This window comes from Lichenostomus cassidix, unplaced genomic scaffold (genome assembly GCF_008360975.1).
Source record: "Lichenostomus cassidix isolate B80296 unplaced genomic scaffold, HeHo_3.0 HiC_scaffold_574, whole genome shotgun sequence".
Classification (NCBI taxonomy): domain Eukaryota; kingdom Metazoa; phylum Chordata; class Aves; order Passeriformes; family Meliphagidae; genus Lichenostomus; species Lichenostomus cassidix.
Genome location: NW_028147583.1, coordinates 19,826 through 33,632, shown reverse-complemented (window position 1 = coordinate 33,632; position 13,807 = coordinate 19,826). Strand labels below are relative to the sequence as shown.

General features: G+C 58.6%; 1 protein-coding gene across 1 annotated transcript; it reads left to right on the top strand.

The window, feature by feature from the left end:
* Positions 1 to 615: 615 nt before the first annotated feature.
* On the top strand, positions 616 to 13,429 carry LOC146422025 (transmembrane protein 132E-like; the record flags this gene model as incomplete). The annotated part of the gene is made up of 8 exons (XM_085046802.1): positions 616 to 1,510; positions 3,083 to 3,223; positions 6,159 to 6,351; positions 6,596 to 6,739; positions 10,109 to 10,314; positions 10,917 to 11,196; positions 11,275 to 11,466; positions 11,949 to 13,429. Coding segments are annotated over 8 exons (3,080 nt in total), but the record flags the coding sequence as incomplete, so codon positions are not given.
* Between the last annotated feature and the right edge of the window lie 378 nt (positions 13,430 to 13,807).

Here is a 13,807-nt window from a genome sequence, read left to right as displayed (position 1 = left end):
CCCATAAGTGGGGATATAGCCCCGGGAGGTCCATGGGATAAGCCAGGATAAAGATTCTCCCTGGATCATGGCTGAAGTGATCCCTGTGGCTGACACAGGGAGAGGTCTGGGGGCTGCAGCTCCTCCTTGCACCCCTCCTGCCTGGATCTGTGTTCCCTGCCCGGCAGCTGCTCCAGAGGGGGAGGGAATTCTCACTCACCTGATGCCTAAATGGGCTCACCTAAAACTGAGGTTAGGCAAAGTTAAGAGAATTAAAAGCAGTTAGATTTATTGAAGGCCTTCAAGGTGCATTTAGGGCAGACAGAGCCCACCCAGGGGCTGCACCCAAAATGGACCCTGAGTCACAAGTTTTTCATATTTTGTAAGTTTTGTCCATTTGCATATTGAGGTTTAATCCTCTAATTACACCTTCAGGTGATAAAGCCAATTACTCCAAGTTTGTTCCCTCAGTTCACTGTTAACGTATCTTGGGGCTCTGAGACAGTAAGGTCTCCTTGAGGTTTGAGCTTAGAGGGGAATTTTGTCTAAAAATGCTGGGAACAGGAGTTTATACATGAAAAATCCAGAAACTAAAATCCTAAGGCATCTCACCTGCTCTCTCCACCCCCTTTCCAGCCCACGCCAAGGCTCCAGCCCCCAGCCCCGACCCCGCCGAGCCCCCCGGGGCCATCCTGCTGCCCGTCAGCTACCGCCTGTCCAACACCCGCCTGGCCTTCTTCCTCAAGGAGCTGGGAGCCAGCCCGGCGGGCAACGGCAGCGCCCCTCTGCAGCGCTCCGAGCCCTTCGTCGTCTTCCAGACCAAGGAGCTGCCCGTCCTCAACGTCACCCTGGGGCCCTTCAGCACGGGGCTGGTGCTGCCCAAGGAGCACCTGCAGCCCTCCAGCACCCTGGAGGTGCCCGACCGCCTCACCGTCAACTGGAAGGTGCGCGCCTTCATCGTCCAGCCGCGGCTGGTGGCCAGCCAGCCCGTGGTCCAAGTGCTCTTCTACGTGGCAGGCCGGGACTGGGACGACTTCGACGTGACGGACCGTCTGCCCTGCGTGCGGCTTCACGCCTTCCGCGACGCCCGCGAGCTGAAGAGCTCGTGCCGCCTGCGGGGCAGCCTGGCCATGTGCCTGGTGCAGGCCGAGCTGCCCCACGCCTGGTTCGGCCCCTCGGCCGTGCCGCTGGGCAGGAGGAAGAGCGCCGAGGGGCTGGAGGTGGTGCCTGGGGAGAGCCAGCAGGCCGAGCTGTACTACACGCTGCACGCCCCCGATGGTGCCGGGCAGTGCCTTGGGGACACTCGCCGCGGGGCGGGAGGGACGAGGACAGAGGGACCCACGCAGCACCCGCTGCTGCGCATCGGCAGCGTCAGCCTGCTGCAGCCCCCGCCCGGCCCAGCCCTGCAGGAGCATCACCTCGATGGGAATGTCTTCATCCGCCTGCCGGACAAGCCGCTGAAACCCGGGGAGGTGCTGAGCATCCTGCTCTACCTGACGTCCAACTCCACCGTGGAGCACTTCACCCTCAGGTGAGGGCATGTTGGCTTTTTCAGATTAGAAATGAGGTAGTTTTTGTCCGGGAGGCAATATAAAAGTAGGTTTTTATTGGAGCTGCAGGGGCAATTGTGGAAGGATATCCACAAAAGGCCAACCCCACAGGGGTGAATGCAGTTTGATAGGTTTTAGGAAATTAGCATCATTGATACAAAGTACTAATTAGTAGGACAAGTGGTGATGCAATTTTTTTCAACTTTTTCATTGTGCTTCTTTTCTGGAGCTCCCCACGATTGGCACTAGTCACATTCATTGATGAAAATGTGTTTTGAAGATTTTGTTCTCAGCTTTGGATCCCAGGAAGAACTAAGATAGGAGAGGAGCCTTGTGTCCCCCAGGGCTTGGAGCTCTGTGATGTGTTTGGTCTTTTTAGCTGGGGAAAAGGGTGGGGAAAAGTACTGGGAAGGTTGCAAATATATAAAAGGAAAAAGGCTAAAATCCCTCTGGCATCAGTGCCCCCACTCCTTTTTCCAGTGGATGGTTGGTTTGGGGGTGAAAAAGCAGCTGTGGGGTGGGAGGATGTGGTGTTTGTGGGATCTGCTGGAGGCTGGAGCAGGTCTGGAAGGGGTAGGGGCAGAGGAATATCTGGAATTTTGCAGTGGAAGCTCCCACAGGGGAAGGGCTGTCCATGCAGGACATCTCTTCACCACCACTCTGTGCTGCAGCCTGTGCTCTCCCAGTGCTCCCAGTTGTGGGTTTATCCCCAGCCACTTTGGGGACAAGGTGGGGTGTGGCCATGGGGCCCCTGTCCCCTTGTCCCCTCTTCCTGCCCCACAACTGGGTGGCAGCAGAATGGGGTGTGTGAGGGGACACCCCCCGGGTCAGCACTGGGGCTGGGGGACAAAAATCCCAAACTGGAGGGACAAAATGCCATGGAAAAGAGGGGCTGGAGCCTGGCTGATGCTTCCCACAGCCTGATGGATCAGGGGCAGAACTCCTGCTGTGCCATTGTTGCTTTTTGGTTGGTAGAATCATGATGCAGACACGGTTAAAAGGGTAAAAGGGCTTTACTTCAGTATTTTAATAGGATTTTAGGTGCACAGCTCTTCCAAGGTGGAACATGCTGAGGTGCACACACCCAGTGTATCTCGTATACAATTTTATGGACCTCGCAAATTAGCATATTTGTCTAAAATGACCCAATAAGAAACTAAATAAATGAAATAATTGTCCTCCTATTCTAATCACCCCCTAAATGGGGCTCGAGCCCAGTTTACAAAATATGTTCCAGAGAGAAGGTTTCAACCAAGGTTAAAACCTTGAGGTTTTGATAGCACAGAGCTCTCTGTCCTCCTGCTGTGGATGTTTGGTCTTTCTGCCTTGCAGAAACCCCAAAACTCAGCTAAAATATCAAACTACAAGAGTTACAGGCATGTAGGCTGAGGGTACAAAGAGTGTCTAAAGGGTACAGAAAATATATAAAAAGTTTAAAATATATAAAAGGGTGTACAAAAAGAAAAGGCATAAACCCATCAGGCCTCACCATGGCAGGGTGTCCAAGGGGATCCAGGGGCTGAGGATCCAACCCTGACTGTCACTCCCTGCAGGGTGAAGGCCAAGAAAGGTGTGAACCTGCTCAGCACCAAGTCCAGGAGTGGGCAGTGGCTGGTGACCTCAGAGCTGCTGACGGGTGGCAAACACTCCACTGCCACTGTCGATGTGTCCAGGGTGGATGGAGCTGGGCCCAGGTAAGGGGATTCACCTCTGGGAATGCCAGGGAAGTGCTGGGATCAGGCCTGGAGCAGTTGTCCCTTTGTCCCCTGCCCAGGGGTCTGGGTGGCTGCAGTGCCATGTGGGTGCTGGCAGGGAAATGGAGGATTTTAGGACTGGGATGTGGAGCCATGGAGGATTCCTTATTTTGGGGTGGAAGAATTCCTTCCTTCCTTCCTTCCTTCCTTCCTTCCTTCCTTCCTTCCTTCCTTCCTTCCTTCCTTCCTTCCTTCCTTCCTTCCTTCCTTCCTTCCTTCCTTCCTTCCTTCCTTCCTTCCTTCCTTCCTTCCTTCCTTCCTTCCTTCCTTCCTTCCTTCCTTCCTTCCTTCCTTCCTTCCTTCCTTCCTTCCTTCCTAGCAAGGCAAGGTCCCATTTGAACCCTAAAGTGATGGAAAAGTGTTGGATGGGGAGCAGGACCCAAGTCAGCACCCAAAAGGGGCATTTCTGCTCTGCTCACACATTCCTGGGGCTCCTGGAAAGGCTCAGCTCAGTTGAGGAGAGCTCTGGAAATAGAAGTAAGAATGATCTGAAGGAGTAAAGACCCACAAAGCTGAGTTGAGACCCCAGAAGCTGCTCAGCCTGGAGAAGGGGAGATGTGAGACTGGTGGGACACAGCAGGGGATGGGCACAGGGTGGAAAACCCCAGCAGGAAAGACTTGCAAATGCTGGAAAACAACAGTGACATCTCTGTGCCTTTGGGAAAAGGGGCACGAGTGTCTCCAGGAGCTGGGTTAAAGCAAATTGATGTACTCAAGCCATTCCTGCACAATGCCATGGAAATCTCCCCATATTTCTGCCCCAAAACTGAGCAAGACTCTTGGGAAAAGGAGATCCTCAGCTCTGCCTGCTCTGGTTTCACCTCCAAAGCTCTCTGCAGAACCCCCTTCTTACCAGGAGTGTGGATTTTCCTTCACCACACGCTTCCAAAACGCTCCCACAGCATCCCAACCCCCTGATCCTGGATTGTCCCCAGGGCCACGAGCCCCCTGTCCCCTGCACGCCCACCCCACAGCCCACGGAGGGCAGAGCTGCCGGCAGCAGCATCCTCTCCCCCTTCCCCCTCTGCCGCTGCCAGCGCCGCTCCCAATCAGCCTGCAAAGGTTAGAGACGGGGGAGGAATTCCAAGTGATTACAATCACCTTTTAGACAAACAACTCCATCAAATATTAACGGCGTGGAGAGGATGAATGACTCCGAGCCGTGTTGCCCTCCGGGCTGAGCAAACAGAGGGATTTGTTTTGCTGCGGCTCTGGGGGCTTTTGGCAGCGCTGACTGTGCAGGGAGGGGCGGAGAGCTCTCTGCTTTGGGGTGAGAATGGCCGGTTTGGGGTGAGAATGGCCGGTTTGGGGTGTTTTGCAGCCTGAATTATTCCCTCAGCGTGGGCAGCCTGGCTGGTGTCTCTGCTGTGGCTGGGAGCAGATGATGCTGGGGGAGGGCAGAGGGTGGTGGCTGAGCCTGGCAGGGCTCTGGGGACACCCCGAGGAGCCCCAGTGCCACCTGTGTGTGCCACCCAGTGCCACCCAGTGCCACCCCTCCGGCATGGAGCTCTGCTTTCCCTTTGGACCTGCCTCTTCCAGCTGTGTTTAAACCCCTGCATTGCAACAGCAGCCAAATCTGCCTTTCAGACCACATGGTTTTGGTGATTCCCCTTGAATCCCAAACCTGCCCTGGGGGCACAGCAAGACCCTGAGGATCAGCTCCACTGCAAAGCCCATCCCGGCTGCTGTGGGATCAGGGATCAGGGATCAGGGATCAGGGCTTGCCGTGGCCTGGAGCAGCTCCAGCTTCTTGCTCTCCTCTCTCTCTGCTCCCTCTCACTCATCAGATATTGATCAGAGAGACACTCGCCTGTCCTGCATCCCCAGATCGATGGCACCTTCTCAACTGCTGCTGCACTCTGAGATGGAAGTGGAGCCAGTCCTGCCTTCCCTTCTGCTGGAATTGCACTTTTGCTCCCCACCCTGCTGGCTCTGGGGGGCTTTTACTGGTGGATTTGCAGGGCAGAGGCAGAGCTTGGAGTGCAGGATCAGGTCTGGGGAGGTTTGCTCAGATGAGGAGTGATTTATCTGCTGTAAGGTTGTGTCCAGGCTGGGATGCAGATGGACACCAACTTGTCCCCTCAGTCTGGCACCATGTGCTGGGTTTGGCATCCTCTCCATCCTGTCCTGCCTCAGGGACACCCCAGAGGTCACTCCCTGTCCTTTAGCTCCATGTCCTGCTGTCCCCCACAGCCTTGGGGACAGTCCTGCCCCAAGTCCCATCTGCTGCCTGGGCTTGAACCTTTCCCTGTGCCTCAGTTTCCCCACAGGATCCCCTTGGAAGGAGCTGTAAAGTCAACGGCTTGGGCTGGGCTTATGTGTTGTCACTTATTTGTCATTCCTGAGTGCTCAGGGTGTGGGACACTTGGGATCTGACCAGTGGGACACTTGGGATCCGACATGTGGGACATTTGGGATCTGACATATGGGACATTTGGGATATGACCTGTGGGACACAAGGGTGCAGACAGGAGCAGTAAATCCATCCCCACTGCTGGGCAGACAGAGTCAGGGCCACAAGGACAGCACCTGCAGCCACCCACTGTCCCCAAGGCCATGGCCACATGCTCACCCCTGACATCAGCCAGCAGCCCTGGCAGAGCTGATGAGGATTTTCTCCTGCTGGGAGAGGCAGAGAAAAACATTTCTCTCTCCCACTGGAGAGATTCCCATGGGAATCTGCAGGATCCTGTGGGAGCAGCCCCTGGCAGAGGTTGGGTCAGGGCTGCTGGGTTTGGGACATCATGGTGTCACCATGGCAGGCTTGGGGACACCCTGCTGGGGACTCTGGGATGGCCTGGCTCTTATCCCGAGGTGGCTGTGGGACCTGGGACACCCAGCTCACGGTGTCCCCTCCTCCTGTCCCCCTGCCCAGGGATGGGGACTCCTCCTCGGAGATCATGCAGCTGGATTTTGAGATGGAGAACTTCACGAGCCAGTCGGTGACACGCCGCATCATGTGGCACATCGACTACCGCGGCCGCAACCCCCCGCCCGACCTGGAGAAGGTGGTCACGGAGCTGACGGTCATCCAGAGGGACATCAGGGCCATCGTGCCTCTGGCCATGGTGAGCAGGTTCCTGTCCTCAGCTTAGTCACCTGCTTTGAGGGGGTGGGATTGCCTGAGGGATATCCCACTGTCCCATCTGCCCTATAACGTCCATCCATCCATCCACTCATCCATCCATGCATCCATCCATCCATTGATCATCCATCCATCCATCCATCCATCCCCCCACCCAGGTCCTTCTCTGCCCCTGATGGGACACGCTGCCCTCTAACATGATGGTCCCCCTTCCTTGCCACCCCCAGGACACGGAGATCATCAACACGGCCATCCTGACGGGGCGCACGGTGGCCATTCCCGTGAAGGTCATCGCCATCGAGCTGAGCGGCGTCATCGTGGATGTCTCGGCCATGGTCGAGTGCAAGTCCAACAACGAGGACATCATCAAGGTGGGTGTGGGGAGGTGGCTCTTGTGACCCTCAGGAGGGGCTGGGCTTCTCCCAGGGGTGCTGACCCTAACAGCGGCGTGGGTTGGACCATTGGCCTGGGAAGGGCTGTCTGGAGGACACCAGACCAAGCAACATCCCCTCAGTGGCTCCAGTCCATGCATTCATCTCCCTGGGGTCTGTTGGGAGAAGGACAAGACACTTTGTCACTGTCCCCAGAGAGGCCACAGGATGCTCTGACCCTGTCAGCAGTGACTGTGGGTTATCACAACACTCAGTGCTGATAAGGGGAAATGTTGTCACCTCGTGGGCCGAGCTGCACGTTCCCATCAGCGCCTGCCCTTGGGCCTCAGAGGGACATTTATTTCCCATTAGGAGCAGATGCCAGGCTGGGGACTGGAGAGCCAGGGAGGTGGGAATGATGGAGGGAAAAGAGGGGCTGAGGGAGAAGATCCAGGTGGGAAAGGTGCTGATGGGGTTGATGCAAAGGCTGCCTGGTCCCCAAACCCTCCAGTTTTCCCATCACCAGCCCTGTTCATCCATATACATTTTCCCATCCCTGAATATATCCCTCTGCCCACCTGCCCGTGTCACTCTGCCACCATTTCCATCCATCCATCCGCCCCCAGACATCATTCCCTTCTCCCGAATGCCTCCCACCCCTCTCCCTGCATGCACCCAGCCAGCTCTCCCTCTCCATGCTCCTGCTGGGGTGGGCAGAGGCAGGGAAAGGGTTTGGATTCTCCGAGGGGATTCTCCCCTTTGCCACAGGCAGCTCCCCCAGCTGGGCCAGGGGTGATGGCAGAGCCCTGTCCCTGCTGGGATTTGCTGTCCTTGGGACACCCAGTGCCACAAAGTGCTCACCCAAGTTCCTGACTCCAACTCGCACCCGTGGTGGGATTTACAGCCCCGGCTCTAATTTATGGAGCCCAGTCCTCCCCGGCGTGATAAAACACTGGAGCAATAATACACTTCAGGATGGACTCCAAGACACTTAAACTGTTTAATGTGCTGCCTTTCTGCTCATAAATCTATTTACACTCTGTCCCCAGCCCTGGGGGGAGCAGGCACACGCCCAGGAGCTGGGATGAATAATGCAGGGAGCAACCCTCCGGCCCCGGCTCGCATCCCGCCCGGAGCCCGGCGCAATTTCTCGCTGAGTTATTTGGTGTTTGTGTTGGAGCTTCATTTCCGAGGGAGCTCTCAGTTACCTGCTGAGATCGGGGAGTATGATTGCGGTGTCAGGGCTGGAAACCTGCTCCATAAATCACAGCTCCCCGAGTGGGATGTGCGATCTGTTACTGTAAATAATTCAACGTGAGGGCGGGAGCTGCCTCTCCCCGCTCCGGTGGGGCTCCCTGGTGGTTGCTCTCTTGTGGGATGTGGGATTTGTCCTGGGATTCGCGTGGATGTGGCTCTGAAGGGTGTGGTGGGACGGCACGAGTGGGAGTTGTCACCCTCATCCCCTTCTGTGGCGACAGATGGTGGCAGGAGGACATCATCACGCAGGGTGGTGTGGAAATAACCCCCCATTTTTATAACCCCTATTTTTATACTGCCTAAAACATGTGGTGGCCTTGGGGGGCTGCTGAGGGACACACAGGGAGTGGAAGGGCCACCTCTGCTGTCCCATACTCAGTGGGATATGCTCAGCCTCACCTGAGCATCCCACACTCCACACCCCCTGGAGAACCCACCAGGAGCTCAGAGGGGTTGATCCTCAGGGACTCTGCTCACTCACAGCCACCAGCAGGACCATGGTGGCTCTTCCCACCCCTTGGAGAAGATGTGTCCCCTTGTTCCCATGCCAAGCTGGGATCTCCTGGCCCCAGCAGCAGAGGCAGAAGTGCCTTGGCCAGGAGCCCAGGCAGCTCTCAGCCTCTCTTCCCGACGCCTCGCCGTAAATCCAGGAAGTTTCCCCCAACAAGCCTCATTTCTGAGCTAAGCTGCAGTCACTCCATCTTCAGAACAGGCCTGGTGCACAGGGAGTTTTTGTTGTCACAGTTTCAACCCCTCCCCGGGGCTGCCAGGCAAGTGGTCCCCAGAAGGAGGTGCCAGGGGGTTTATTAGCCCAGGTAGCGCAGGCAGAGCCCGTGGTGATTATTGTGACAAATGGCACAATATCCAGAGATCTCTGCTGCAGGATTCACCCGCGAGCTCATCTTTATTCAGGCGCTGCCTCGCCACAGATGAGATTGTCTTGTCAGACTTGCTGAGCTGGTACCTCTGAGGGGAATGAGGAACAAACCCTCCTGCATCGCCCTTCCCTCCTCCCGTGCCCAGGGATGTCCCCAGGAGCCCAAGTGCTGGGCTCTGCCTCCCCCACCAGCCCCAGGGGACCATGGACACCTCGCATCGGGCTGGAGGTGTTGGAGAAGTCAAACCGTGCTGCGGGCTCAGAAATGCAAAATCCCTGTGTCTGGTTGCCCACAGGTGCAGAAGGAATAGGTTGGAAGGGAGACAGGGATGCTGTCACCTCCCCTGTCAGTCGCCTGCAGCATGGCCTCGACCTCTGACCAGCCATCAGGGACTCCTGATTGCTGGAAATCAGCCCTTCTGTGCTGTTGAGGTGCTCAGTGCTGCTGGCTGAGCAAACAAGCTCTGCTCTTCTCCAGCATCCAACAAATCAGATTCAGCCACTGACAGAGGGACTGTGAGGGTTGGGCCATGGGGCCACTGCAGAGGAGAGGTTGGATTCCCCTTCTGGTTGTCTTCTGGTGACCTTGTCTCAAACCCCAGGAGATGCTTCCCTGGTGTCCCCTGAGCTCCTTAATTGGCTTAATTGGGCAGTAATGAGTGACCCCCCCACAGGATGGATTTGTTTTATAGCGAATTTCACTCATGGCATTTGAACACATGGGAATTAAGAGAGGAAGAGTGAGAAGAGGAACGAGGGGATTCATTCAGACCGCAGGAATCTGGCTCTGGGGTGATCAGAGGGACAGGGACAAGGCACAGGTGGGGACAGGCATGTGGCTGGTCTGCCTCTGGGCTGAAGTGGAGGAGATTTTGGGGCAAATTTCCAGCCCAGTTTTTGCACCCTCTGTGAAGCACCCGTGGGTGCCTCTAGCTCAGGTACAATGGAGCGTGGAGGCTAAAGAGAGACTGAGGCACCAAGTGGAGGTTCTGGTGGTGGTGGGAGTGAGTGAGGGCTGGCAGGAGGACCTGGGGCAGGGGACACTGAATGGTGGACAAGGATTTGTGGATCTGTACCTCTGAGCAGGGATCTCTGGGAAGAGAGAACATCCCCACTCCTGGGCCAGCATTACTTGGACACTGCCGGGTGACATTCAGCTCCTCCAGCAATTCCAGCCTCCTGCCAGGATCCCTGCAGTGTCTACAGGACCATTCCCACCCTCTCCTGTCCCACAGGTTTCCAGCAGCTGCGACTATGTCTTCGTGAGCGGGAAGGAGTCGCAGGGCTCCATGAGCGCCCGGGTCACCTTCACCTACGAGCACCTGTCGGCCCCGCTGGAGATGACCGTGTGGGTGCCCAAGCTGCCCCTGCACATCGAGCTCTCGGACGCCCGGCTGAGCCAGGTCAAGGGCTGGAGGGTGCCCATCCTGCCGGACAGGAGGTGGGTGCTGTGGAGTCAGCGTGTGGGGTGTGGCCAGCCTGGAGGAAGCACCTGGAGGTGGTGGTTGTGGGTTGATTGCGTTGCTCAGCTGCTTGATGAGGAGGTTTGAAAGCTGATGGAGGCAGAGGTGTCTCAGGGGTCCTTGCTGGAAAGGTGAGAGGTTATGGGGAAGGAGAGAAGTTTCAGTGAGGTTGGTGAACATCCTTCCTTGGCAGTGGTCAGAAGTTCCCTGGATGGAAATGGGAACAGCCAAGCTCCAAAGCTTTTTTGTCCATCCCAACCAGAGGTATCATATTCTCTCAGCTGTTTAGTGGGCAGAGGTGCTGGTGACCCTGTTGTTACCATGTCCTGCTACATCCCTTGAATCCCTCATGGACAATGGACATCTTTTCGCCAGGAGCCATCATTTTTTGGTGACAGCACTGTTTTCCTTGCTTGGCCACCTTTCCTGGGAGGGCTGAAGAGGGCTGAAGGGCTTGGGGAGCTTGACAGCACTGCTCACCCACTGCCCCATCCTCCATCCCATCCATCATCCATCTATCCATCCATCATCCATCCATCCATCCTTCCTTCCATCCATCATCCATCCCTCCATCCCGCAGGTCGGTGCGGGACAGCGAGCACGAGGAGGATGAGGAGGAGCGGAAGCAGAGCCGGGGCTGTGCCCTGCAGTACCAGCACTCCACGCTGCAGGTCTTCACCCAGTTCCACACCACGGCGGCCGAGGGCACGGGCCAGGTGGTCACCATGCTGGGGCCTGACTGGCTGGTGGAGGTCACCGACCTGGTCAGCGACTTCATGCGCGTGGATGACCCGCGGGTGGCCCACATGGTGGACAGCTCCACGCTGGCCGGGCGGGAGCCGGGCACCACCCTCTTCAAGGTACCCCTGGCCACCTTCCCCACCTCCGCCAGCCTGGCTGGGGGTGGCAGGCGGTGACAGGCGCCTCGTCCCCTGCAGGTGGTGTCCCCGCTGGTGGAGGCGGTGCTGGGGGAGACGCTGGTGACTGTGGCGGAGGAGAAGGTCAGCATCACGGACCTGAAGGCCCAGGTGGTCTCCAGCCTCTCGCTGTCCCTCCACCCCAGCCCCGGCAACAGCCACACCATCATCGCCCGCACATCTGTGCAGCAAACCCTGAGCTTCTTCAAGCAGGTGAGGCCAGGGGGGCATCCAGGTTTGGGGGTGGTGAGGAACTTGGGGTGGGGTCAGAGCTCCATCTGCAACCTCCTTCTCCCAAATCCTGCCCTCACAGCACCTGCTGTCCTCCCGACACTCTGGTGACCCCAAAACACCCCAGAAACTGTCACAGAGGCCTGTGGTCCCTGCCTAGGGACAAGACACAACCCTGGGGACAGAGTGGGAGGGATGGAATCCTACACAGCTCCTGGGCAGCTCTGGTAGCCACATCTGGCACTGCTGGGATTTGGATTGAGCTCGGGCAAGCATGGGGAACATGGAGGGAAGAGCAGGCTGAGGAGAAAAAACAGGGAATGTCTGGAACAAGATGGATAACAGAGGGATAAAGGGTGAATTGGACGGAGAGAAGGATTCAGGGGAGGAGAGGTGGATGGGGAGATGGACAAAGGTGGGACTGGCCTCCTGCTGGGCAACCGGTGCCTGTGTTGGTCCCGCAGGAAGCGCTGCTGAGCCTGTGGATTTCCTACAGCGACGGCACCACGGCGCCCCTGTCCCTCTACGACCCCAAGGACTACAACCTGGTGGTGAGCAGCCTGGACGAGAAGGTGGTGACGGTGACCCAGGACCGGGCGTTCCCCTTGGTGGTGGCGGAGAGCGAGGGCGCTGGGGAGCTGCTGCGGGCCGAGCTGGTCATCTGCGAGAGCTGCCAGAAGACCAAGCGCAAGAGCGTCCTCTCCACGGCCTTGGCCACCGTGCGCGTCCACTTCGGCTCCGAGGAGGACCCCACCTACGACTACGACCACGTGTCCAGCAGGCCGGGGCTGGGCGAGGCGGGGGCGAGCACCACCCTGCGGGCAGAGGTGGACAGGAAAGCGGACCCGAGCGAGGACGGCCGCATGTCCGGCGCGTCTCACCCCACCGAGGACTTCCCCACCATCCCCACCGGCTTCGTGCAGGTGACGCGGGGGCTGACGGACCTGGAGATCGGGATGTACGCCCTGCTGGGCGTCTTCTGCCTGGCCATCTTGGTCTTCCTCATCAACTGCATCGTCTTCGTGCTGAAATACCGGCACAAGCGCATCCCGCCGGAAGGCCAGACCAACATGGACCATTCCCACCACTGGGTCTTCCTGGGCAACGGGCAGCCCTTGCGGGCTCACAATGACCTCTCCCCGCAGCCCGAGAGCCCGGGGAACCCGCTGGAGAATGTGCAGACCTGCTGCCACGGGGACCACCACAGCAGCGGGAGCTCGCAGACCAGCGTGCAGAGCCAGGTGCACGGGCGCGGGGACGGCTCGTCGGGCGGCTCCACGCGGGACCAGAGCGAGGACCCGCTCAACTCGCCCACCTCCAAACGGAAGCGGGTCAAGTTCACCACCTTCGCCACCATGCCCTCGGACGAGCTGGCCTACAACTCCATCCCCATCGCCGACGAGGAGGACTTGGAGTGGGTGTGCCAGGACATGGGGCTGCAGGACCCCGAGGAGCTCCACAACTACATCCGCAGGATCAAGGAGATCGCTTAACGCAGGGGCAGCGGGGACGGGGCGGGAGGGAGGGGCTGCCACGCTGTGCCACGCCGCGCCACGCCGCGCCACCACGCTTCCCCGGGGCCGCCCGGCTCCTTCTTCCGCACATCTCACGCCCTCACCCCGTCCGAAGGCACCCCCGCGGGGAGCTTTGTTCTGTTCTCGCCCTTTCCCCACTGGTTTGCCCAGCGGAGGCAGCAGCGCACGCGTGGCCCCACGGCGAGCAGAGGGGATGGGGACACGGCTCGGGGGGTGTGTGTGTCCCGTGGCAGGGGACGCTGGGGGTGCTGCCGGGAAGGGGCTGGCAGAGGGGAGAGGTCTCGATTCCCCCCAGAGCCCAGCGGGGAGGTGGTGGGTGAGGGTCTCCCCCAGCCTTTGCTGCGCTCAGTTGCACAATTTTGGGGGTGAGGGCTGGGTTACCCCTAATGGAGTGTTGGGGGTCCCTCCCGGTGCTGGGTGATGCTGGGGGAGGCAGGAGTGGGGGGCAGCACGGCCATGGGTCACTGCTGTCCCCTGCTGTGTCCCAGCCCCAAATTCCCGGTGTGCCTGGGGTGGTTTGGGGGTGACATCACACCGGCTGCCCACCCTGCTTGTCCCCTGCTCCCAGCCACGGGGCCAGTGCTGACCACCCCACCTCACCCCACAGCCCTGCTGGGGACTCCAGGGCAACCTTTCTGCCCCCTCTGAGTGCCAGAATGTGGCTCCGGGATGGGAACGTGGTGTGGGGGCTTCCCACTGCCCCGGGGACACCCTCAGTGGGACAGCTGTGTGTCCCCATGCCAGCCCAGCTCCCCGTGCCAGCCCAGCAGGGACGCCCGGGGCCAGGC